The sequence below is a fragment of the Condylostylus longicornis genome, unplaced genomic scaffold (genome assembly GCF_029603195.1).
Source record: "Condylostylus longicornis isolate FDR11 unplaced genomic scaffold, ASM2960319v2 ptg000055l, whole genome shotgun sequence".
NCBI lineage: Eukaryota > Metazoa > Arthropoda > Insecta > Diptera > Dolichopodidae > Condylostylus > Condylostylus longicornis.
The window spans coordinates 15,002,757-15,028,300 of NW_026578024.1; the positions used below are offsets into that span (position 1 = coordinate 15,002,757).

Genomic DNA, 25,544 nt, shown 5'->3' on the forward strand with positions numbered 1-25,544 from the left:
AATTTTTGTTCCTTTATTCATTCGAAACATGTACAATTTATTTTAATATATAAGGATAAATTATCACTTATTGAAACCTTTGGTCAATACACACTTATATTTTTTCACTCTTTCCAAACTACATTTTTACAAAAACATATTTTATACACGGTTATTTGCAAAAGATTCCTCAAAACAAGAAAAATCCTTATAGAATTTATATATATATATATATATATAACGCAAATATAGGAATTTCCAGTGAATGATATCCTTGCCCTATTTTAAAATCATTTTTTATTTTTCTTTGGTAAAAACGAAAAATTAATGGTCCTGTAGCAAAACCCTATAATGGTTCTCTTAATATAAAATTTTCCTAAATTTTCAAATTAAAGAATTTAAAATTATTTTTAAAAACAACCTAATTATAACATAAAGAAAAATCTGATGCGGTCAGTGCATAACCAAACGCAATGTGCATTTTCTGGTTGAGTGAAAGTATTACAGAATATTACAAAAATGTCTGTTAAATGTTTTTTTTACAATTTTTAGGACATTAGTAAGCCTATAGTTAACATACCTAGAAAAATGTGAATTTGGTTCTTAGTAGAGTTTCGCTTTGTGCTACCCCCAAAGTGCCCCAAAAGTGCTCAAAAGTGGTTCAATTCGTGCCATGGTCGAAATAAACCTATGTATTAAATTTCATCAAAATCCGTTCAGCCGAGCATGAGATTCGTTCACACACAGACCGACGGGTTGCTAAAAAAAGTTTACTTACACTTCCCTACTATGGAAAAGTGCATTCCCACCGAAAACTCGATATACAAAATTTGTTGCCATCACATAACCTACCTATGTATTGTTTACACAATACGGTCGGTAAAAATAAATAATGAGAAAAAATTTTCAATAAATCCTTAATTTTTGATAACATTTTCTCATAAAGAATAGTAGAATTAATCGATAATTAAAGCGTTATATAGGCTTATCCGAATTAATTACAATTAAAAATCATTTTAATGATTAATTGATGAAAAAAATAATTAAAAAATTTTGAAATCACAATTTTATTTTGAAAATCTAGTAAAGTAAATACTTGAAGGATTATGAAACACGATTAATACATTAAGTGTGTTGGTGTTTATGTTAAACTTGTATAACGTGGAAAAGAAGAGCACACTTTCTTTAGTTAATTCATTTTAAAATACGGAAACAAAATCTATTAAGAAACGGAAGATCGCAATAAAAATTCAAATTTACATCTTAAGTTTCTATTTTTATCTCAACAAAATAATAAAAAGTCGTACGTAAACCATGTAGACCAGATAGTCCCGTTGTAATACGACCTACATTAAGAACTGATTTTCTTTATACATGACCCTTCTGCCGCGGTACAACTTCGACCACAGGTACAGGGTTCTGTTTCCCCACCGATGGACGTGGGATCGGGGTGGCCCGTACTTAGGTCGGGTTCGAGCGTGTGGTATGCGGAACGCTCGAAAACGGAGTCGGGTGTGGGTTCAGGTGTATACGGTGTCCACCCGGACACGCGTGTATATACAACCCTTGACCCGTATTGCACAGTGTTCCAGGCCGAAATACATGCAATAGAGATCTGTCTGAGAATCAATTTAGAAAGGCTATACCCCCTTTAAACCGCACCATCTATGTGTTCTCGGACAGCAGGGCTGCACTGCTGGCGCTTCGTTCAGCTCAGGTTACATCCAAGCTGTTCTGGGGCTGCCTTGCTGTACTTATGGAATTGGCATCTGAGAACAGAGTGACGCTCATTTGGGTTCCGGGCCATAGTGGCCATGCGGGCAACGAAGCTGCCGATGGGCTGGCGCGGAGGGGATCTGGGGCTGACTTTGTGCAGCCGCTGCCTTTCTGCGGTTTGCCTTCTTCCGCCGTGGGGGCCTGGCTTGCCTGCCTGCTCGCGGCGGAATACGGCCGTCACTGGCGGGACACGAAAGGGTGCCGTCATGCGAAAGTGTTTCTTTCGGCGTGCTCCAGCGGATTCACCGCAGAGTTGCTGGGGATGACCAGAAGCCGGGTTCGCACTATTGCGAATTTCTTCACGGGGCACTGCCCAGTGAAGTACCACCTGCATAGCCTGGGGAAGTCGGGCTCCCCCCTGTGCAGGTTTTTAGGGGGTGGCGTTGAGACCGCCGTGCACATTCTTTGCGACTGGCTGTTCGGCGCCGCAATTGTCTTGGACATGGATCCCTAAGTGTTCGGGATCTGTTGTCCAACTCCCTTAGGGATATCTCCGGGTTTGTGGTTGGGGGTTACTCCTGTCCCACTCGGTTCCCTTAGAATCTACAGAATACATGACCCTTTCTTCTATTAATTCATTGTTTATTTTATAAGTTCCTACAATTTTTGGAAAACAAAAAATTTAAAAATCAATTACTTACACTTTTCATAAAATTTTGATTAATTAGTAGAAACACGTAAATTTAATGGAGGTAAAATAATTAAAAAATTAATGAATTCTCCAAATTCATTAATACTAGCGAATAATAGGTAAATTTTTCCTGTATACTTCAAAAACATAAATTGTGCTGGGCCACTTTTAAATAGCTCGCCACAAATTTCACAGTTTTGTTTAAAAAAGGATTATTCCAAGAACACGGTTCAAATGTAGTGTATGTCTAGAAGAAATTATCTTTCTTTTTCGATTAGCGCAATAATTTAATAGCAAATCTCACGACACAATAATGGTGATTAGACCAAATGCGTCGATATTGGCATCTAATGAAATTTCACTGTTTACTCGTTCGGCATGTTAGAAAAAGAGATAATGAGAAAGTTTAAGAGTACGTCAAGTCTCAGTACACTAGAGTTTTACAAATTTTACATTATTAATCATTCCTTAAAATAATTTTAATGGAGATCTATCTCTATATCTAACAAAAAAATCCAACCAATAAACTATTGTAAAATAAATCAGAGCTCGGAAAAGGAACCTTTTCTCACGTAAAGAAAAAGAACACTTATAAGCAATTCAAATAATGATGCATTGGTTGTGGCACCGGTTTTTTAACTGAAGCCTCCTTAGTCAAGTGATGACCCTGGAAATAAAACTTTACAAATGCTTAATTTTAAATCGGCATTTAAAAAAATCGTTCTGGGATTACAATGGACAGCCGTTCCATAACTAAATTTACGAACGGCTACTTGCTGAATACCTTAGTTTTTTTATAATTTTTTTTTTCATAAATTAAACAATATCACTACAGGATATTACAAACTGAATACAAGTTGTAAACTGATTTCCAATTATACGATATAATTCTGTAAAATGTTATTAAAAAACTTGTTATATATCTATCGTAACAATATTACCTATTGTAATTAAATATATAGAAAATACAGTCTACATATATACAATATACTTCATATATTATCATTAAAATTTATATGATGAAAATTTATGCTTATTTATTCGGATTAAGTAGAAATGATAGACATGCATATAATTAGATCATTCCATATAAAATTGTATAGTCGTGTTTAAATATCTAAGCATTCTAAGAATTATAAAATTTCTGGTTGTTCGAATTCTGAATTTTATTTGCATTACAATTCACGATAAATTTCAGTGATCGTGTATATACATATTCTTAATTTAATATCTACATATATGGGTACATAAAATCACCTTTATCGCAATACTCATAAAATTTAATTAAATAATATTATATAGAATCCTTTAAAATTAATTTTCCCTTAATATTAAATTCATTTAAATTCTTTTTCTTAAATATTATATTGTTTGCAATATTAACACTGGTATGATAATTGATGCTTGACCTAAGCAATTGGTCTGGCGAATAAAAATGAATTAGATTATAAAATTTTTCACAAAAAAAATTTGGTTAACATTAATTTTTTAAGTAGTAATTTTAATTCAAAAATTTTAATATCATACAATTATTATGTAATATGTAACCAACATACATACACACATACACAATATACATTATATATAAATTCATTTCAGTTTTATAAACGTGCGCCAAAAAATCACTGCGCAAAGATAATAAATTCTAATCATTATTATCTATTCATTTATACTCTACATATATTATACACACAAACATAATATATTGTAAGCATGTAAATTTGCTATATGAAAAATTTAATATACACACATAAGCTTAACGTAGGAGTAAAAATATATTTCAAATACAATGCGTATATATGCGTATATTTGTGTATGTAATTGAAATGATATCGTATCTATAAAAACACTTGAAATCGTTAAATTATTATTAGTCTTGCAACAGGTGTTTTGTGGGAAAGTTAAAAGGTGATTATTCAACTCTTCTATATTATTAAAAAAAAAATAAATTAAATTAAAATAAAAATAAAATTTAACAAAAAGGAAATAATTTTTTCCTAATTGTCCTTTAAATTATAAAATATATTTTTAAAAAAATATTGACAATAAAATACAAAATATAAGGATTAAAAAACAACATTTTTTTTTGTTTAAAAAAAAAGAGCGAAAATAATATTATCACAAAGGTGCACAATATACAAGTAGATACCAAACAGGCTATAATACCAAACCACATTTATCTAAAATAAAAAAGGTTAGTAATTTACTTAATAAATTCAATTAAAAAATTTTTTTTTATCGTAAAACAAAAAACAAAAACAAAATTTTTTGGTTTCCTTTTTGGAAGATGAAAAACCGAACAGTGTATATAAAAAGTGATTTAATTAAATTTTTGCCACACAAATCGAATTTTATAGGAACATTAGTGTTAGAAAAAATTTAAAATTTTTTTTTTTTTATTGAGAACATTGTTTGTATAAAAGTTTTTTATAAATAATTTCCTAACAAAATTTTTTTTTTATAAAATACTTATATGCAAGAAAGTTGGAATTTAACTTGGGTTCCATTATGGAAATCGATTCTGAATCGATCTAATTCGTCAAATTCGATTTAAGTCATAATTATGATGGGGTATCAAGCACATCTTTATAGTTGCAATCAACTGTTTTGTCGACTTGGAAAATTGAATACGATATGATGGTATAAAATTTGATATCTAGTGAACGAATCTATTGAGTGAAATTGTCTTCCAAAATAGCATGACCTTCTTCATAATCGTAATATTCAAGATGAAACGATTTAAATGCAGGTTCTACAATTGAGCCTAAAATTATTTAAAAATTTAATTACAAATTTTGTTTTTAAAATTTAAGAAATTTTTTCAAGAATGTTCTGTTAAATTTTTAATAGTTATATACAAAATATTAAGAAAAATTAAGAAAAACTAACATGATCGTATAAATAAAAATTTCCGCACGCCATTTGTGGAAAACGTATAGATCAACAAAAAATTCGCAAAAATATTAAAAACCATAACGAACCAAATTCTAGGCTCATTAGTTTCCTTGTAATTTTTTTGAATTTCTCAATTAATTCAATTTCATATTGAAGAAAGGTTCTAATAAAATTAATTTTTATTGGTTTTGTTAGTTTGTCAAGAGTCCCATAATTATACAGAATGCTTTAAAAATTGAAAAAACTTTGCATATATTGAGGGGCAATTCCTTTAAAAAAATAAAGTTTTTAAATTATTTGCGGGTGGTAAGTGTTATTATTAAAAGACATTTGTCGTTCAGATCACGAAATTTATTCTTAAAAACTTCTTACTTATTAATTAATAATTCCAATAAGTCAACCACACTTTTAATTGAAATTTCCAAGAACAAAATTTCCAGAAAAATTATCGAATTTTTTTTTAGTTTCTCAATCCTTATTAAATTAGAAAAAAAACTGAATAGTTTTTGTATTGGAAATAAGTTGAAAGTAACTTTATTTTTATACATTGATTAAAATTGGCTGCGGTTACAAGAACAAAAAAATTGCAATTAAAACAAAATGTGGTTAAATGCGAGAAAAATATTTCGCGACTTCTAAGAATAAGAAATATTTTTAAACAGCTGGAAATTTTTTTAAATGATCATGAAATAAATTTAGATAATAGGGCTATGTGAGCTCTTCAATTTTCATTCATAAATGAGAGTGTTGGGAGCGGAAGATTCAAATATTAAATTCATTTTGAAAGATGATTATCAGTAAACTTTTTCAGATTATCAGTTTTTACTTTAATATTGCTGATAAAACTTAAATAAAAAGAATTCAATAAAATTTTATATTTTATTTTACATTAATAAATCTTACACTTTTCTTATATAGTCCCCGATCAACCGACAATACAAAAATGCTGTTAATGTGAATTTAAAAGTAAAAAAAAAATTGGCTAACTTTCCGAATACAGTAATTTGATCCACAATAAAAACTTAATATAATTTCAAAAAAAAAAAAAAAAATTTTTTTTAAAAGTTTTCTGAAAAATTTCAAGAATTTCATTTTTACAAGGAAACAAAGAATTCATTAGTTCAAAACAAACGAGTCTGAAAAACAAAATTAAAATACCTGTGAAAAATTAAATTTCTATATTTCTTAAGAATCAATACGCCTATATTATTACACTGGTCTACATATTAAAAGCTTTAAAAGTTTCTACTTCATTTCATTTCATACCCTTTTCTTAATAAGATAGAGAGAAAAATTTAATTGTAAAAGTTTTAACATGCCGAACAGTATGTAGAACAGTTCGACAACAGAATAAAAGTACACAAGTGATGGCGAAACCTCTTAATATTAAATTTCTAAATTATTTTTCACATTAATTACAAATAACATAAAAATTTACAATCCCAACGTTATTTTTATGTTATTCTTAAAAGAAAGGCGTGAAGGCAGCTATTCTTGCGTTGACCTTTCTTTTAATTTTAAAATTCTATAGTAAAAAATTTAGTTTTATAACACGAAGTGCTGGTAAAAACTTTGAACATTTTATTTTTAAATGCACACAGGAATTTTCTTTTTATTTTTTGCTAAGTTTTCTTCTTCAAAATTAAAATTCGTAATATAAAAGTTTTTCCACAAAATTTATTTATATTTTAACGCGTAAGGATTAATTCAAACCTATTGTTCTTTTTAAATATTTTAAATTTTTTTTTAATTTATTGAATAAGTTCTATAACACTTTTCAAGTGCAGTTTTAACTTTAAGAATTTAAATAAATATCATGTTTGACGTGGTTTTCTATACATTAAACACAAGGAACGTTCGTATTTAATATTAGGAAAATATTTAGTTTCATTCTATTCGTCCGTCCGTGTGGTTGCTAATAAAACACCCTAACAGCTAAAATTTTATTCACAAAAAGATTTTCACTATAGAAGCTTATTTCAGTATAGAAGAAAATTTTTTCCTATCTCCACCATTTAAAATTATAGCTCCCCATAAGTCCTGAAATTTTAATTTTTATTGTACCAGAAACATTTTTTGAATTTCACAAACGAAGAAAAGGAACAACATGCTTCTTTTACCTTATAACAGCATAGTTAAAAATTTAAATGGCAAATTCACTATTGAATTTATTCCATTTCCATTCCATTGGAAAAATGTAAAATTTTAATTTTCATAACCTTATATTTACAAAATACCAAAACTTTCCAAAGTTCTGTAAGAGCAAATGCCTAATTGTAAATGCCATGTCATAAAGAACCTTAATTCTGCATCTTGACTTACTTATAAACATCGAATTCGACTATTATATTAACGCTTCCTTCAATTTTTTTTTTGTTTCCTCATCCTAAATGTATGCAATAATTTAATATATTGCAATAAATGAAAGTTTGTAATTTAAATATTTAATAGGTTGGTTTCAAAAACAGTATTTTTCGCTTGTTCAATTGAAAAGTGCTACTTTGCAAACCTTTAATTTGTTTCCATTTAATCACATATTATCGCTTGTAGTTCTAAAACCAGTCTTAAAACTGATTAAGTTTAAACTAATATATATACAGATAAGGTAATGTAAATGGGAATAGTTACATTAATTTCTGGTATATTATAAATGTGAATAATTGAAATTAATCAAAAATTACAGGTACATCTTCAAAATTCTTAGCAATAATTTGTCGTAAAGTGTGATTTATGTTATCAATTTAACAAACACTGTTCTTATTATCAAATTAATGCTCCTCTACAGTATAAACGAATCCTTGTACAAAATATACACAAATCTTTAAAATTTTCAAAAATTTCTATAAATTATTCCGCTCATAAATTACCCAACCGTACTTGTTTTTGGTCATTTAAGATTAATTGCCTTATTCAATACGTACGCGTTTTTAATAAAACTTGTAATGTAAACTAATATGAACAAAATGTTGCATTCTTGAAACACAAATTCACTGTGAATATTTTTATAATACAGATTTTACTTCAATTGTTCTAAAATAAAAAAAGAGAATTTTCTCTCGAGAATCAGAATTCCTCTTAAATTATAAATGCGCAGATTTGTAGATATAAAATTAAAAATTCAAAGTAATTAAAGATTATAAATTACTTTCAAATTTAACTGTACAGACGTTAATACATACATATATACGTAAGTACTTATATACGTGTGTAAGAGTAATAATATTTATTTAATCCTTATACATCTTCATTTAATCAACTTATACATCCGAAGCACTTCTAGAACAGAATTCTTTTGAATTTATACGCGATACCAATCAAATGAAAAAGTCAGTCAAAAAACAAAAATCTTAAATTTAATTTAAAGCAAATTTTGTAATAAAAAGAAATTTATTAAATGATTTTTTAGTATTCATACTTCGGATTACTGACACATGAATGAAACTTGTTATGCTTTCTTTGTGCTTTCAGAGTGTTGATGTAGGTTTAATACTTGATTAAAATAACATCATCAAAATTTAATTAAAAATTTTTTAAATAATATGAGAATTATGTCCATATGCAGACCCCATAATATAAATCTTTACTTACATTCTATTCATGTAGCACACTTACCCAAATTCAAATTGAACTGCAAATTTTAATTAAGTCAAGTTAACATTAGATCTTTCTTTTCAAAATAGATATTTATAGTTTAAAACAAAGAATTAATTAAACTCTTCAAACCGTTACTGCAATTCAATGCAATGTTTTTTCCAGAATTTTCAAAAATTCAAACATAAAAATTAATTTTGTGTCTTAATTAACACCATTTATGAAAACAACAATAGTTATTAAGAAAGCTCTGAACAATTATTAAAAATTGTGGAAAAAAAATATTGTTTAACACACTCCGTACAGAAGCTGTAAACAATTAAAATTTACTTAAAAAGAATTGGCAATTTATAGTTTACAACCTGTTATCGGAATACCAGATCTACTCTTGACCATAACTGGCATTTCTGTTTAATTTCTGATTAGCAGATTAAATCTGTAGCTCTATCATCATAAACTCACATCATTCATTTGAACTTTTAATTTCGAATTAAGTCAGCATTCTTTAAAACTATATTTTCGATCCCAGGCATGAACTTACTGTTGTCCTGTATAATAACTGATTATGATAAAAAATTTGGATCAATTTCTAAAGAACATTCTTTGCAAAAAATTTGCAAAAATTTTGAATTCCAATACTGTTTGGTGTTAGCATCATGAATTCCTGTTCCAATTGTTAGAGCAAATGATTGTCAATTTTGATGAATTTTTTGCATTATTGCATTTTCTACTACATATTAAAAGAACAATTTTTAAAATGAATACTTTACAGTTTATTTGCAAATAGAAGTGTTTAATTTGGTCAGGTTCATAACGTTCCAGGGAAATGTCATATACATATTATGTAATCAATCATACAGGACAAAAAATTTTACATTATACCCAAACCACTCATAGTTCGTTTACAAAATTATCTTTAATGCAATGTACGATAAATTAATAAAAATGCTCCCAAAGATATTTTAAGTCGAAGTGTAAAAGTTAAGTTGACAAAAATTTGGAAATTTTTATTAAATTAAGTAAAATCCATTAATAAAGTAATAAAGTAAACAATCATAAAATAAAAGTAAATGATATCCCATTGAAAGTTTAAAACAACAAATTTTACAACAATAAATTTTAAAAGAAAAGTAAAAACACAACAAAACCCTCTTAACATTGTATTTTGTAGACCTACAGGTCCACACTTTTGTTTTTCTTTATTGACCAGTGAAAGTTTAAAATTGTCCTTCTTCTGTATTTCCTTCATTCCTATGCATATATGTATAACCTTATTTCTGGTATGTTAAACATAAATTAAATATTTTCTTAGAATTTAAATAATTTAATTTTTAAAGAGCACACAATAAAAGGAAAAATATTTAGGGTTGAGTTTTTATTTGTCTTTGTGCAACATACTTACAACAGCAAAAAAAAAACATTTCACCTTTAAAATGTAATTAAAAAATTAATTCTTCATAGAAAAATATTAGAAAAATTGTCTTTGAACAAAAGCAAATCAATTAACAGAAATGGGCGTCTGATTTTGAACAAAATCAAATTTTATTAAAATAAAAAAATTCCAGAATCGAAAATTATAATTCCAATTATAAAAAATTAATAAAAGCACTTAACGGTATTGGAATTAAGACTGCACCAAGGACACAAACCAAGTGAAATATATACTGTTACAAGTTCGTGGAATTTCAATAAAAGAACATTAAATTTCAAATAAAATAAATATTTCAGCTCACACTGCTGCTGTACCGTTTTACCATTTCTAATATACCAAAAAATTTGCAAACGAAAAAACATTCGGAAATTTTCGGCAAAATCATAAATAGATGAAAGTTTATAGTGTCGTGTAATCGAAAATAAAACATTGTCAGATTGTTATTTACTATTTGCAACATTAATCTTATGAATAGAAAATTGTCATATATTTTACTAAATATATATATATTTACCATTAAACCATGGAAAATCTTTCTAAATTGGTTCATGCACAATCATCTCCAAATTACTTACCCCTTTCTCTGCAATATTTTCGAATAAAAATTTTCTACTTGAATTATTTTTTTATTGACAGTTTTATTGCGCTCCTTTATATCTGCAGTCTGATATCCAACACAATCATATCTAAATCCTGATGTTCAACATAACTGGCATTAAAATTTTCAAATAATCTTTCATTTTGTTCAATGTAACGTTTGCCAAGTCTGACAAAGAAATTGCCTGCTTTTTGTTTCACTTACTCATAGATTTCATCGAACACTATTTCGCAAATTATACTATTTAATTTAATGATTAAGCTGTCAACTATGCAATTTTGTGTGTACAACAAAATTTTTGGAAAATAATTGTAGAAAATGCTGTAAAGACGTTCCTTTTTAAGTTAATTTGTATAGTAATAATTAATGTTATTTTATATGGTGAAATACCTAAGTAATTTACATTGTTCTTGTATAAGGCAAACTCTCTGAAAAAAAAAACTGCTGGGAAAATAGCTATGCATTTAACATTAAAAATATTTGTATTAGTTTCTAAGTATAATTCAAAAGAAAAACAGTTAATATTTCATGATGCATCTAAGGACTCCTATATAAAAAATTCCAAGACGGCAAGAGTTCAAAACATTTTCTTAAATGAACAGAACAAAAATATTGTAGAAAAAACAATACCCTACCCGATGTGTTTTTTGTTAATTGTGCTTTTGTGTGGGTGCAAAATCAAAAAAAAAGATAATATTAAAAATAACAGTAAATATTCTGTTCGTAATTAATTTTATAATATTCTTATAAATTAGTAAGACTTAATCACTTAACATTCTTGACAATAATTAAATAAATAAAATTTAAGGTGAATTGTTGCACAAATTCTTTGACATTTTTCTTAATACATACAAAGGTTTCATTATTGTGAACAATGAAATTTAAATAACCAGCATTAAAATTTTATTTTTTATTTCAGTTAATTTAAATAAATTGTGTTACATTGTGTTCTCTGTTAAATTTCTTTAAAATTTACTTTTATCTTATTTAAAGTTTAAACTTTTCTTTCTTGCATATACGAGTACCAGTAGATATCAACTTTGCTAAATATAACAGATGACTGTGCTATAGACGCATACTTGTATATAAAAAAATTATATACATTATGCTTTATATAAAAAATGTTACTTTGGTGGAAATGGGGAGAAAGATATAATTTAGTACCACCCCGAAACGATGGAGGGTGGAGGGTAGAATCATTATAATTTCTTTAAGCAAAAATCAAATTAATGTACTATAATTGTATCTAATGTTAAAATAATTGAGATTATTATAGAGCTTTGTAATCTGATAAATTGATTTGTTATAATAATTTAATGAGCAATGTGGAAAATATATATCAAAAAATTTTGATTCTTTTCTGCTTATATCAAATTTCTATACTCATACATATCTATATATAATTCCATGCAACATTAATTTTACCATTTTTGAGTCATTGTCTTTCACCATTGTAACAGTTTTATATCAAATAAATATTTAATAAAATTATTTGCCCTCTTATATTTTAGGGCTATTATTAACCAAATGCTCGTATATATATACATATACATAATTATCTAGTTAGCGTATATAAAATATTTCAAAAAATTTTTTTAAAATAAATAACAATAAATTGACCTACATTCCTTTTTTATTAAAATTTCAGGAATTTCTCAATGTTCGTGTAATATACCCATGTTATATACTTTGTTAAAATTAAATTAATTATTAGAAACTGATAAAAAAAAGTCAGACGGATTTTTTTGTTTTTTGGACGTTCACAGTATGGTTTAGAAATACAGGCACTCTAGCAAATATTTTTTTTAATTAATGGGATGCAAGAAAGATTGCGAAAGCTTTTTAAATATTTTTCAATTTTATTATTCAATCTAATAAAATTTTAGATTTTAAGAGTCTGAATAGTCATATCATAAGAGCATATTAGAGTTAGACAATCTCTATACGGCACATATATCGTACGTAGGTCTTATGAATATTATATGCACATATTGCATCTTGCGTTGCTATACGATAATTGAAATATGAAAACGGGCGTTTTACATTTATAATTTTTGTGTTTTTTTAACCTAAAACAAAAAGAAATCCAATATATTTCTAAAAAATTTGGTTTTTGTTACCTTGTCTTAGTTTCAATAGAAACTAAGACAAGGTAAGAACACAAGAAAAAACTGCTCATGACCTAATCTTAAACAAACTTATTAGTATAAAATTTTGATTTTAAAAGAATTTGATTTCTTGCCTATAATAGGTATGACAATAAATATTAAGACCGCAGTTTGGATTTCAATAGAATCACAATTATTTTATTCAGTTTGTGCTCATTTAAATTTACTATGCAGCTTACAAGTAAGAAATTCAAGCATAAATTTTTATAATTCTAGAACTAATTAAAATATATAGAATATTCCTCTCGATATTATTTTAACGATTGACTTTATTTCAACATCTCAGATTTCCATTTTAAAATACGAATACATATAGATGCCAATTAAGTCATACACCATTTAATAAATGTACGTAAACCTAAATTCATGAATATACAAAACTTTAAATTGATTAACTAACATGTTACGTCACCCTGCAATAAATTGTAACATTAAATTTTTTAATAATTTAAATTCAAAAAGATTGATTAATTCTATATAAGTAGTTTTAATAAAAATATACTATAATAATAACATACATACCTCTTGGCATGTCTAGAATTAAATTATACATATACATATAAGAAATATCCTTTTTATATTGTCATAAAAATAAATTCGGTATTAAAGTTCTTTTAAAAATCTTTTGATCATATTTTCATTTTTTACAATAAATTTTTTTGACACACTATGTATAAATATAGTATGTAATACCTACATACATGTGTACATATAAAAAAAAAATATTGAATGGAAAATGTGCTCAATATTTTGCTTTAAGGATGCTCTGACATTATGATTACACAATGAAAGTCACAAATGCACGTGCCTCCCCCATTGTAAGACATTCATTTTTAATTTTTAATATTTATTATAGAAATAATCGAAAGAGAGAAAAAATAAATTTAAATTAAAATTAAAATAAAACTTTAAATCAAATAATTTTTCCATTTTTCCCCATTTCACTGACTAAAATCAGAAATTAGTAAAGATTTTATTCCACCTGTGATATAAAAATTATTCTTTTATCATAATTTTATGGTCTTTCATTATTACAATATTAAAATGAAAAGAGACATACTTGAATTTTTATAATTTTGAAAATGAAAAGGAATTCCTAAAATCACCCCTAAAATTATTTTCAACAATCATTTCAATAAAGTACCAAAACATTTTTTTTTTGTGTATTTTAAACCCCTAACTTTCGTAACATTAATAAAATAATAAGGATCCTTATTAATGTTTTATTATTATAATAAAAATGGTGTTATATAAAAGAAAAGAATGACTATATGATTATAGGATGAGTTGATATTATATTATTATCCTTAATAAATCATTTTTCGATTACATAATTATAGTATTGCAAGAGTGAGGACTATATAAAAAGACTAATACAAATAATAGGAAATCGGTTTGAAACTTTTTTTGGAATTAGATCAAAATTTTACCTTTTCAATAAGTTTTAAAAAGTTTAAAAAAAAAAGAAAGTTATTTTTATAAATATAGTTTAAATTAATATTCCAGTCTGTCTGTCTATCACTTCAGTCAATGAATAAAAGAATTAAAAACGAATAGAAAACGAGTTGATTTCGAAAATCTGATTTATCATCAGTCTTTAATATTATTTTGTATAACATTATACGGTAAAGGTACATATAATTTTGGTCTCAACTAAATTCTGCCATTTTTAATATGTTATTTATTATTAAATGTTTTTTTGAAATAAAGGTGTAATCTATAATGTAAAATACAGGTAGTCAAAATTGTATCTGACGTTCATTAAGCGACAATAAATAAATTACGCTGGAAAAACTTTCGTAAACAAATTTTGCATGCAACCATATAGTTGACAACTGCATTTGCAACAACATTTTTTTTTGATAATTTTAATTTTGACATTTTACTTACAGATTAAATTAAAATGTATTTCATCAAATAAAATTACTTAACCTCTTCAAAATTTCACATTTTACACAATAAACAAAATTAACAGATGAAATTTTTTTATTACAAAAATGTCAAGAAATTTTAACAATATGACCAGTAATTGACATCATCAATTAACATTTACATGAGGTTTTCTTATTTACATTACCGTTTACACTACAAATGTAGACATATTCTGTTGACAACATTAAAAGTTACAATGCTTTTGTTAACTGCAATATCGCAATAATGTGATGCAAAAGAAGTCAGCGTTTACATTTTACATTATCGGCAATGTTCATCTAAATTTTTAATGGAAAAAATGCTGTTTTATAAACATTGACTTTTATACTACACTTTTTCAATAAAAAATTTGATATATAAAGTTTTCATATTGAAAATTTTACTTTAAAATATTATTTTACCCTTGCTTATATAATTACATAATTATACTTTATATACATATGTATACTAACATAATGTAAGAATTAAATTTAAAGAATATTGCAGTCATATAATGAAATATGTTATATGAATTCTTTTTTGTTAAACATAACGACTGGATGAATAAAAATTCGACTTTTCTAACAGATTACCCATAATTTTTAAAAACCTCTTTCCAAAAAAGGATTTTTACCATTTTGTTATATGCGGATAAAATATTGTGATCCCTTACAATATTTGAATGAAATAAAATTCTTAACAATAAGAACTGATTGTTCTCATTTGATATTGAAATATTGCCAGGAGAGAATTACACCAAATAAATTTTGTACCTTTAAATATTTTTAATTAAAACAATTACTTTTCTTAGTAGCTACCTTTTTTTTATTGTTTTATTTTTTAAATTTAGCAATAATATGAAAATAATTTAATTTTTATTTAAAATTCAAAATTTTTAAAAATATATATTTTCTCTCCGCTCTCTCGATTACTTTATATTTTGTATATAGGTTTACAAAATACGGTTTATAACATTGTTATTTCTCTTTACATGATTTTCTTCTATATGTATTTACATAATATCGTCTTTCAGTATCGTCATAATTCATTATCCTTCATATCGTCATAATAAATTTCATCAAATTATAATGAAAAAATTTTTTAGGTGAATAATTTTGCTAAAATTAAAATTATATTTTATAGCGTTCTTTAAATGATTTAAATTCAAAAGAGGTTAAAATTTACATGTTTTAATTACAAAATAAAATACGAAAAGAAAAACAAAAACAAATTAAATATATGTGAGAGCCGGCTCGTAGGTTTTTACAAAATTAATTTATTTGCATGCCACAATACAATAATTGAATAATTAAAAGGATATTCATATGTATGTCTGTAAATGAATGTACTTCAGAATATAAAATTTAACAAATACAAAAAAAGATGATGACAATGATGACCATAAATTGGATTTATTACATTTTCATATAAATATATATAAATATTATTACTAACCGTAAATTAAATTAAAATCGCATGTATAATGACAATGAAAATAATTTTATACTTATAAATGTACCTAGATATGTTATACAATTTTATTATTTAAACAAACAATTTTTTTGAGAAAATATTTATATAATTTATAAAATATGATTTTTCTAGTTATTTCAAGGTTAGAATCTGTTTTCTAATATTGTGTCTTATAGGTTATTTATATCACAATTTAGTTCCAAAAAAGAAGGAAACATAGAGCTATTATATTTGCATATGTATAGTTGATTTTATAATTCAAATGAAAATATATTGTAAAAAACGATGATTATTTAGTAGTTGCAGGAAAAATTTAGTTTATTAGTTAAACAGAACTGGGGCGAACAAATTAATTTATTGGCAAATATTCTTAAATATATAGTTTTAACATATTTTCGAAAAACCCATAAATTGATTCTAAAAAACTAATAATCATTATTAGTAATATGGTATTTATACTCGTACACTATTTTGCACTTTTGTGAGTTATAACTACCTATATAGATTAGAAACTTTTATTTGCTTGTTGTTTTATTTTTAATTATCCTCAATTTATAATTTTTGTATTTATTAAATAATACATATATATATGTATAATATATAAATACTTAATAAATTAAAATTACTTTTTTCTCTTTTAAAGGAGATTTGACACCAAGGCAAAAATACCAATATAATACATACCAACATAATGTTACGAACATCAAATTACAAATTTGCAATTTTAGTTGTTATCTGTTTGGCTTTAATGTTTGAAAATATTTCAGCCTCTATGTCTAGACCACCCAGAAATAACGATGTCAGTAATATGGCCGAAGCTCTTAAATATTTACAAGATTTGGATTCATACTATGCTAATGTTGCCAGACCAAGGTACAATAATTATCATAATTATAAATTTGTTCTACAAAAATTTCTACAAAAAATAGAGAATTTTATAATATTAACAAAATACAAATAATAATATAATAAATTGTATGTATGTATATGCATACCTACATACATATAATTTAAATAATCTATTTTAAAAGCCTATAAAAATCCTAAATTTATGTCATAAACATTTTAAATGTCATTTTCAGAATTTTATTTATACAACTTTTTTGCTTTTACATTCTCACTCCAAATTTTAATCATTCCTTAATATTTTTTGAAAATTTAAATTTAAGAAAAAATTTCAAGAGAAAGTCAAATATGTATATATAGCTACATATCTATGCACATATTTATTTTTAGGTTTGGTAAACGTGCAAGTTTATTACAAATTTTAAAAGAACGAGCTGCAGCACAAGATGATAACGATTTGGTAATTTCAAATATTTAAAAATTTAAAATATGTTATACTCGCCATTATATATATATGTATGTAGTTTATAGTGATATACAAAAAACAATTTTTGTAATTACACAACGAACTACTTTTTTTTGAAGGAGGCTAGTGAGTGACAAGTTCTTTCAACTTAAAATAGCGCCGTTAAAAATGAAGTAGATCGTTTGTGTAATTAAAAAAATTAACTTCTGTATGTCACTATAAACTACAGGTATAAGCAATGGTAATACCTAATTTTAATGTTTAAGTTTTTAACACATTCATTTTTTACAGATAGACTGGCAAAACAAATACATACCTCAGAGATGAAGTGTTTTAACTACATATAAAAAATAAATAATAAATAATATACATTTATTAATAAAAAATAATCAAAATTTTAAGACCCACTGAATAATAACAAAATTTTGAAAAAAAAAAAAAAAATTAAAAATCTATATACATAATATACTATTACTTACCTTATTAACAGTATTGTTAAAAAATATATTTAATGTGTAAATATAAAAATTAATTATAAAGTAAATTTACTTAAATATTTTTCATATACATAAAAATCATATTATCATTTTTAAATAAATATAATAGTAAACATATACATTAAAATATATAATTTACGTAGTTTTAAATACTAAATTATTACACTAAATGAGTTAATTAATTCATCAGGAAATCGCAAGAATTAAATTCAATACTAAAATCAAAAAATATAAATTTTTAATAAATAAAAATTGGCAATATTTTTTAATTATAAGAATTAAAATTTTCAAAATCATTTTAGTGATAATAAAAAAAAACACAAAAATTATTTTAATATATAAAATTAAATTGATGGCTTCTATTTGGAAAATTATTTACACCTTATGTATGCGATTGATTATTGAATAAAAAAATAAAAAATAATATGTCATACTAAAATCCATTATTTAAAAAATTTTATATAAGTATTTAAGTTATCACAAAATAATATCAAAAAATTATTATAAAATTTTGTTTTACTTAATATCTAAAAATAATGTCAATTTCCTTAAAGAAAAATATGATAAATGTTAAATGTTTCAAAATGAAAGCTATAGAAGGCTTTAAATGAATTTAAGAAAATAAAAAACAAAAAATTTATCATTAATCAATTTATCTTTTATTTTATTTATACTTTAAAAATGATCTCAATTCAATTACAGTAAATCATCTTTTGTACATCGCAAAGAATTTGCGTCCTATCTCTATTTATATAAAAATTTTTTTTCAGATTTATGGCATTAGAAACACCAATAATGTAATATTCATATATAGGCAAATTCTTGAGTGTTACCACAGTGTTTAGCATAGATACTCGTATTGTTCAAATAGACAAAAAAAAAAAGTGTCATTTAAATATTTTATTATTCAAGCAAATTCTGTTCTTTTTGAAATTTCTTTATTATATTATAATAATTGCTATGATTAAAATTAACATAAGCAAGAGATGTAAACTTTGGCTTATATTACAAGTACAATTTGAAAAGGAAGATATTATAAAACAAACAAGTTTTTTTAAGAAAATTCAAAAAAAAATATCTAATATTTTCGGACTACGTTATATTCAAAATTTAAAGCTAGTACTAATGCTCAAAAGTTCTACCTCAAAATTATACAGCTTCCATATACATAACTAAACATACACATACAAACTCTCACACATAATATACGTACATAGTTAGTACTTTACTGAAAATTTAACACTGTTAGAAATGCCTCCGTTATTGTAATATTTTTTGAAAATAAAAAAATATGGAGTCAAATAACCATTTAATTGTGCCGTTTGGTTTTTTTTCAAGAAATACATACCATTTTTTCCGTTACAATTAAGATCATAACATATGACAATAAATTGCAAGTAGGTAATTATTGTATTTGCACGCGTGCGGAAATTTTTGAATTATGTAAATATGAAAACAAATCAAAAGAAATTCAAGAAACCCAATATATTTTTTAATCCTCGTTTAACGAAAATCCAACAAAACATAAATAAATATAATTACAACCCAAGAAAAAGAATGAACTTTTATAATAAGATTCATAAGGAAACTATACCAGTTCGAAATTCAGATTGTAATAATTTTTCCACTACTTTTTCTAATTTGTTTGGCAAATTAGATAATGAAAGTTTTATCAGATTAAAAGAATCATTTTTTGGAGAAAAATATTATTCAATAGATTCTTTTTTTAGTAAAGATATCGTACAAGATAAAATTAATGCAACATCATCTGCTAGTCAATTAATAAAAAATAACTTTTATCCCAAATTTACTTCAACACCATTTACAGGAGAAAAACAAAATGAACAATTTTCAATAATTGAACCGATATTGGAAGATGATCCTCTACAAATTTCAGTTGATGTTAAGTGTACAAATAATTCATTTCAAGGTAATAAAAATAAATTTTGTTAATGTGTTGAACAAAATATTATTTTTATTAAATATTGTTACAAAATCAAAAATTAGGACAATCATCAAAAGGATTCCAAAATAAAAATTCAAATTTTCTCCCAACACATCATGACCACCGGCAAAAAAATAACTCAAATGAATTTTCATTTAGTATGGGAAGCTTTTTTTACAAAAACACTTTTGATTTGAGTAGCAACTACAACGATGAGATTAGATCCATTTTGAATGAAAAAGAAGCATTTACTTATGAAAACAGTAAAGATATTTTTTTTAGTAACAAAGAAAGTGATTCAAATTTTCTTCCAACATATAATTACTTTCGCAAAAGTAACTTACATAATTTTAATCAACCATCTTTTAATGTGGAAAGTTCTTTTGACAGAAATTATTATGATTTAAGCAGCAATTTTAATGATAAGTGTAAATCTATTTTCAATGAAGAAGACGAAACTTTTACTAACAAAAATTTTAAAGATATTTTTGTGTGTAACAAGAGCGATGATACGAATTCAAACGAAAGATTACTAACAGGAAGTTTATCGTTGAAATCTTTTAATAGAAACTCTTTTGAATGGCCTGAAATAAAAAATTTGACAAATACATTTAAAAAAAATACAGTAAGTAGGTATTCTATCACTTAAATTTTCAAATTGCCATTATCTTTAATTAAGTAATAAACTGCTTTGGCGTTTTGAATTTCTTTTAGAAAAGGTCAAGAAAAGAAGCGAGTCGTATATTCGAACTTCCTCTGACCACAAATAATTATAACACTAAGTTCAAAAATCAAAATTTATTTTATAAAAAAAATAAATCTAAAAATATTGAAAAGAAAAAATTCGAAAATTCAATTGCAAACAAAGAAGACGGCAATTGTTATCCAAGTTTAAGTCAAAATAATAAAATCTCAAAGAGTGATAACTTGATAAAAAATAGACTTCTTATAACCAATTTCTCATTCCAGTCAAAAAATTTCCTCCCTGGGAAAGCTGAATCTTGCAAACCAAATGACTTAAATAGTTTTCACTTCACTGAGCATACGTACAAAAGCATAAATGATGAACCATTTAAAAGTAATAAAGACGAAGAAACTTTTCCACCCCGAAGCTTAGAAAATATTTCCTCGAGAGGTGGTCGCTGCCTAACGTGCAAAGAAATAAGAAAAAATAAAAAAGTTAGCCATTGGCTAGACTGCAACAGCTTAATTCAAGACAACAAATCATATGAATTACAAACAAAAACTAACAATATGTCTAATAATTTGAAACATTTGGCGAAAGGAGGAATTAATAAATGTACTTTACCGAATCCTCAAGAAGAAAATATAAACTTTTTAAGGTCAGTTATGAATTCTAATTCGTCCAAGCAATACTTTATATTTTATAACTAAAAAAAAGATCTTAGAAAATTTTGAAAAAATCTTTGAAACAGAATCATAAATTATTTTTATTATTAACTATAACTTTGTAACATTTAATTGGAAAAATAAAACTCATTTTATTTAAGTTCTATTTCTTCCAATTGTTTAATTAAATCCATATGCTTGAAACTATCTGGTTTTCTAGTGAAATTTTCTAAAAGTTTTGATCTGGCAGGATCATCGCTACTATAATAAAGTTGTAACTCATTTGCAAGGCATTGTGCTTCCTGTGGACTTAACACTTGATGATCAAATTCACCACGCATTAACACCAATCCTTTATCCTTCATTTCAGTATAAAATATCATGTTGAGACACTCTGGAGCATTTTCATGATGAACCTAAAATATATTTTTATAATGAAGATATTTTACATTTTTAATATAATTTATCGAAAATGTTCATATAAAAATATTTAATTAAGTACAAACATATTAAATATGCAAATCAAAACAATGTGTACCTATCGTCGGTTAAAAAGCAGAAAGCACTAAGTGCATTTTTTGAGAATTCGGACTTCATAGATGAATTAAATCAGAATAATATACTCTTTGTTGTGGCAAAAAATCATGCAAATCCAGAATGTAGTTTATAAATCCAGAAATTTGAGAGACCAATCCCATTGCAATAATTGATTAGTTTTACAATTTCACGATTTTTTCAAATTGACTTTACTCAAAACACAGTTTCCTGACTTTATGCTTTCTGCTTTTTAACCGACGCAATGTACATCAATTACACACAACATTGCCAACTATCTAAAATTTAAAAAAAATCTCATAATTTGATGCTCTGTAGCAATGAAATTTGGAAACATATTACTAATTCTAAAATTCAACTACCTACATACATACATACTTATAAATATGGGTATTTCGGAAAAGAAGTAACACGGTATATACTCATAAATACTGCACAAATTTTTTACGTTTTTTCAGCTAACCGCACAATTATGGTTACAAATAATGTGCATGATTTTTTTACGTATTAGTTACATATTAAGTAATATGTAACCCCCTAGTAAATAATTTAACAATATCTTTCTGTAAATTTGGTTATTCTTATTAAATTTTATTTTAATTTTAAATTTATAAGAAAAATTTTTTTTAAACTAAGTTAGCTGCCAAAGTTGGTAATTTTTATTAAACTGCATATTTTTTTACAAATAATATTTGTACAGTATAGTACTCGGCCTCTCTATATTACAACGATATTTTGTACCCTAATTTTCCAACCGTTACTATGTAAATGTTGAATATTTTAGATTTATATAATATGTACTTGCATAGTGCAGATTTCAATTATTTTTTTCCAACCAATTTGTAGGAAAACGAAGTAGCATTAAAATAATTCAGTAGACAATAGTTACAACCTTATGTAAACACTTATTTTTTTTATTGCAAGGTATGTACCCGATTCGTCTCAATTAGATGTCACAAATAAACTAATTTGTGACCCAAATTTTTAGCTGTCAATAAAATGTCAACAAAAATATGGTATAATATTGAGCTTGCGGAGCTCGCAAAAGTCAAAAAGTTAAGGGAGAACAAAATAGGGTAGACATTAAATATTAATATTTATTTTTCCTTAACCTTAATTAAGAAAATAAAAGATGACATTAAAAAAAGATTTAAAATTATTAGTAAAACCGTATTATTGGATTAATATACTCTTGAGCTTATCATATGTAATTGCAAAAAGAACTCCGATTTTATGCAACTATGTTTTTTATCATAAAAATGAAGAAAGATGTGAACTTGACGGGAGAGAAACTGAAATTTTATTTTTCTTGCTAATTGTTATAATGATTAGATCACGAAAGACAGGAAGTGTTACTTTAATTAGTTATTTGACATCATCATTCATATATACGAAAATAGCTAATTTAATATTATGGACTTATGGAGATTTTCGCTTTGGAATTGGATTTTTAATTTTATTCGTACTATTGGGACTGTTATTCCCAGAGCCAACTTATACAGGACCAGAGCATGTGACTTATTTCCGAAGTGCTGATGCATTAGAAGAAGAACTAAAGCGCGACAAGAAAAATATTTGGCTTATTTGTTTCTACACCGTGTGGAATCCAGCGTGTGTTAATTTTGCACCCATATTTGCAAGTTTATCAGCTGAATATCATTTAAATACTTTACGTTTTGGAAAAATCGATATAGGCAGATTTCCAGAAGCTGGAAAAAAATTCCATGTATCAGATAATTCTTTATCAAGACAATTACCGACAATAATACTATTTAAATATGGAAAAGAAGTTGATCGAAGACCTTTTGCCGACTCAAAAGGAAAATTACAAAAATTTTTCTTTTCAGAAGACAATGTGAAAGCTGCATTTGAATTGAACAATCTGTATACCGAATCTAAATCACACCATTCAAGCACAAAAGCTATTGCAAAACACACTAAAACCGAATAAATTGTATTATTAAATTATTGTGCATTTGTTAAATTATTTTAAAAATCGTTTAAATAAAAAATTAGAAAAGTAATTTAGTAAATATTAAGTTTCGCCAAAAATGTTATCAATACATAATAAAATCTAGAAATATAACTTATTTAAATTCTCAAAGCATCTTTTAATTTCCATTTCGAATTTGAAGATATACGGTTGTATGTGATGCACATAAAGTACGTTAAAACCTACCCTCCATGAATGATAGGTAATCACTTATCTAGATAAATTAAAAGTAAATACTAACCTGATAAGCTAAAAGTGGTGTAAAATGAACTGTATTAGCTGCAAATTGAAGCATTATAAATTCATATCCCTCACTTCTTGGTAAAGGCAGTAAAAATACTGGATGCAATTTTCCGCGTTTAATCAAAGTATCGTATTGATCATTTGTTAACACTGCAGCTATTACGTCTTTATTTTTGTGATATTCAAGCCAAATATGCTTAACATCATCAACGTTTTTGTCTTCCAAGAGCTCTAATTTCATTATATCACTTAATTTTTTATGTGCAACTTCGGTTGTTGTGCTTGAAGGCATTTTCGGTTTTAAAAGCTCTGAATAATTTCTATACACGTAACAAAAATTATAAAAGGATTTTATGTGCATACATTGTATTACATATTGAACTCAACTCAAGAATTACCTTTCCGTGCTTTTTATAGGATTACTTGCTTGGGAAACTTTGTCTACTCTTTCTAAAAATTCTTGCGGGGATGTCTGTTGAAGCTTAGCTATTTTGCTTGCATATTTTTCATAATAGGGGTTTTTGTTTTTCATCTCATCTAAAACTTCTTCAGCTCTTAACATTGCAGACATTTTTATGCTCCTTTTCAAAAAAGTTGGGAAAAAATCAATTCTCTTAAAAGAGCGAAAACATGCCATAACAATTAAAGAAACAAAAATAATTTGAAAACGTCAGCCACTACAATTCAAAAATAAATAAATATATTCAATTTTTTAACAACCACAATATTAATCTTATTTCTAGCGATACATTTATTATCCTAAAACCAAAATCTAACCTAAAAAAACATTAGATATGTTCATAGTATCATTCCTAATCAAGAAAAAAATTATAATTTGCTTGATTATCTTCAGAATTAAAAACAACTGTCAAACTTTTGCCCCATCAAATTATTTTTTAGGGCGAAAAATAATTAAAATATTACACATTTAAATTGTTTCTTAGACTTGTATATACTTCTATCATTGTCAATATTTTGTTGGTTTGAAAGTTTAAAAACTGCGGTATTTTATTTTCAAATGAAATAAAACTATTGTAATTCGCAGGGCCAATGACAATTAAAATTGAACCCAATTCGTATTTCATTGAAAAAACATTTGAAAGCCAAGCTTAAACCAAGAAAATGTGTTGTTGATATCAAATTCAATGTGGGTGAAATTTGAACTGAAACCCCGCAAAATATCTAATAAGATTAT

The 25,544-nt window shown here is 25.5% G+C and overlaps 4 protein-coding genes across 7 annotated transcripts; 3 read left to right on the forward strand and 1 right to left on the reverse strand.

Moving 5' to 3' along the window:
• The first annotated feature begins 4,263 nt into the window (after window positions 1-4,263).
• Window positions 4,264-18,235, forward strand: LOC129611906 (neuropeptide F). Of its 4 annotated transcripts, XM_055525331.1 has the most exons (5): window positions 4,264-4,294; window positions 4,489-4,580; window positions 17,098-17,327; window positions 17,691-17,760; window positions 18,062-18,235. In XM_055525331.1, exons 3-5 carry the CDS (start codon window positions 17,146-17,148, stop codon window positions 18,101-18,103), a joined length of 294 nt encoding a protein of 97 aa, XP_055381306.1. In that variant the 5' UTR covers window positions 4,264-4,294; window positions 4,489-4,580; window positions 17,098-17,145; the 3' UTR covers window positions 18,104-18,235. The 4 variants fall into 4 exon arrangements, with proteins under 4 accessions (XP_055381306.1, XP_055381307.1, XP_055381305.1 ...); XM_055525332.1 differs by lacking the exon at window positions 4,489-4,580 and having other exon boundaries at window positions 4,271-4,294; XM_055525330.1 differs by lacking the exon at window positions 4,264-4,294 and having other exon boundaries at window positions 4,302-4,580.
• Window positions 18,236-19,688: 1,453 nt separating this feature from the next.
• On the forward strand, window positions 19,689-21,724 carry LOC129611722 (putative uncharacterized protein DDB_G0282133). Its single transcript, XM_055525012.1, has 3 exons — window positions 19,689-20,193; window positions 20,271-20,833; window positions 21,178-21,724. The coding sequence occupies exons 1-3, from the start codon at window positions 19,713-19,715 to the stop codon at window positions 21,601-21,603; spliced, it is 1,470 nt and encodes a 489-aa protein (XP_055380987.1). The 5' UTR covers window positions 19,689-19,712; the 3' UTR covers window positions 21,604-21,724.
• On the reverse strand, window positions 21,642-25,121 carry LOC129611723 (ATP synthase mitochondrial F1 complex assembly factor 1). The gene is made up of 3 exons (XM_055525013.1): window positions 24,748-25,121; window positions 24,348-24,669; window positions 21,642-21,974 (listed from the first exon to the last, which is right to left on the reverse strand). Exons 1-3 carry the CDS (start codon window positions 24,984-24,986, stop codon window positions 21,711-21,713), a joined length of 825 nt encoding a protein of 274 aa, XP_055380988.1. The 5' UTR covers window positions 24,987-25,121; the 3' UTR covers window positions 21,642-21,710.
• On the forward strand, window positions 23,035-24,217 carry LOC129611724 (thioredoxin-related transmembrane protein 2 homolog). The gene has a single exon (XM_055525014.1). The coding sequence runs from the start codon at window positions 23,246-23,248 to the stop codon at window positions 24,062-24,064; it is 819 nt and encodes a 272-aa protein (XP_055380989.1). The 5' UTR covers window positions 23,035-23,245; the 3' UTR covers window positions 24,065-24,217.
• Window positions 25,122-25,544: the final 423 nt, after the last annotated feature.

Coding starts and splice junctions, on each gene's coding strand:
- LOC129611906 (XM_055525331.1), top strand. CDS start 17,146: ATGTTACGAACATCAAATTACAAATTTGCAATTTTAGTTGTTATCTGT. Junction 17,328..17,690: donor GCTAATGTTGCCAGACCAAG/GTACAATAATTA, acceptor ATTTATTTTTAG/GTTTGGTAAACGTGCAAGTT. Junction 17,761..18,061: donor CACAAGATGATAACGATTTG/GTAATTTCAAAT, acceptor TTTTACAGATAG/ACTGGCAAAACAAATACATA.
- LOC129611722 (XM_055525012.1), top strand. CDS start 19,713: ATGAAAACAAATCAAAAGAAATTCAAGAAACCCAATATATTTTTTAAT. Junction 20,194..20,270: donor TACAAATAATTCATTTCAAG/GTAATAAAAATA, acceptor ATCAAAAATTAG/GACAATCATCAAAAGGATTC. Junction 20,834..21,177: donor ATACATTTAAAAAAAATACA/GTAAGTAGGTAT, acceptor TTCTCATTCCAG/TCAAAAAATTTCCTCCCTGG.
- LOC129611723 (XM_055525013.1), bottom strand. CDS start 24,986: ATGGCATGTTTTCGCTCTTTTAAGAGAATTGATTTTTTCCCAACTTTT. Junction 24,670..24,747: donor CCTATAAAAAGCACGGAAAG/GTAATTCTTGAG, acceptor TTACGTGTATAG/AAATTATTCAGAGCTTTTAA. Junction 21,975..24,347: donor CACCACTTTTAGCTTATCAG/GTTAGTATTTAC, acceptor AATATATTTTAG/GTTCATCATGAAAATGCTCC.
- LOC129611724 (XM_055525014.1), top strand. CDS start 23,246: ATGACATTAAAAAAAGATTTAAAATTATTAGTAAAACCGTATTATTGG.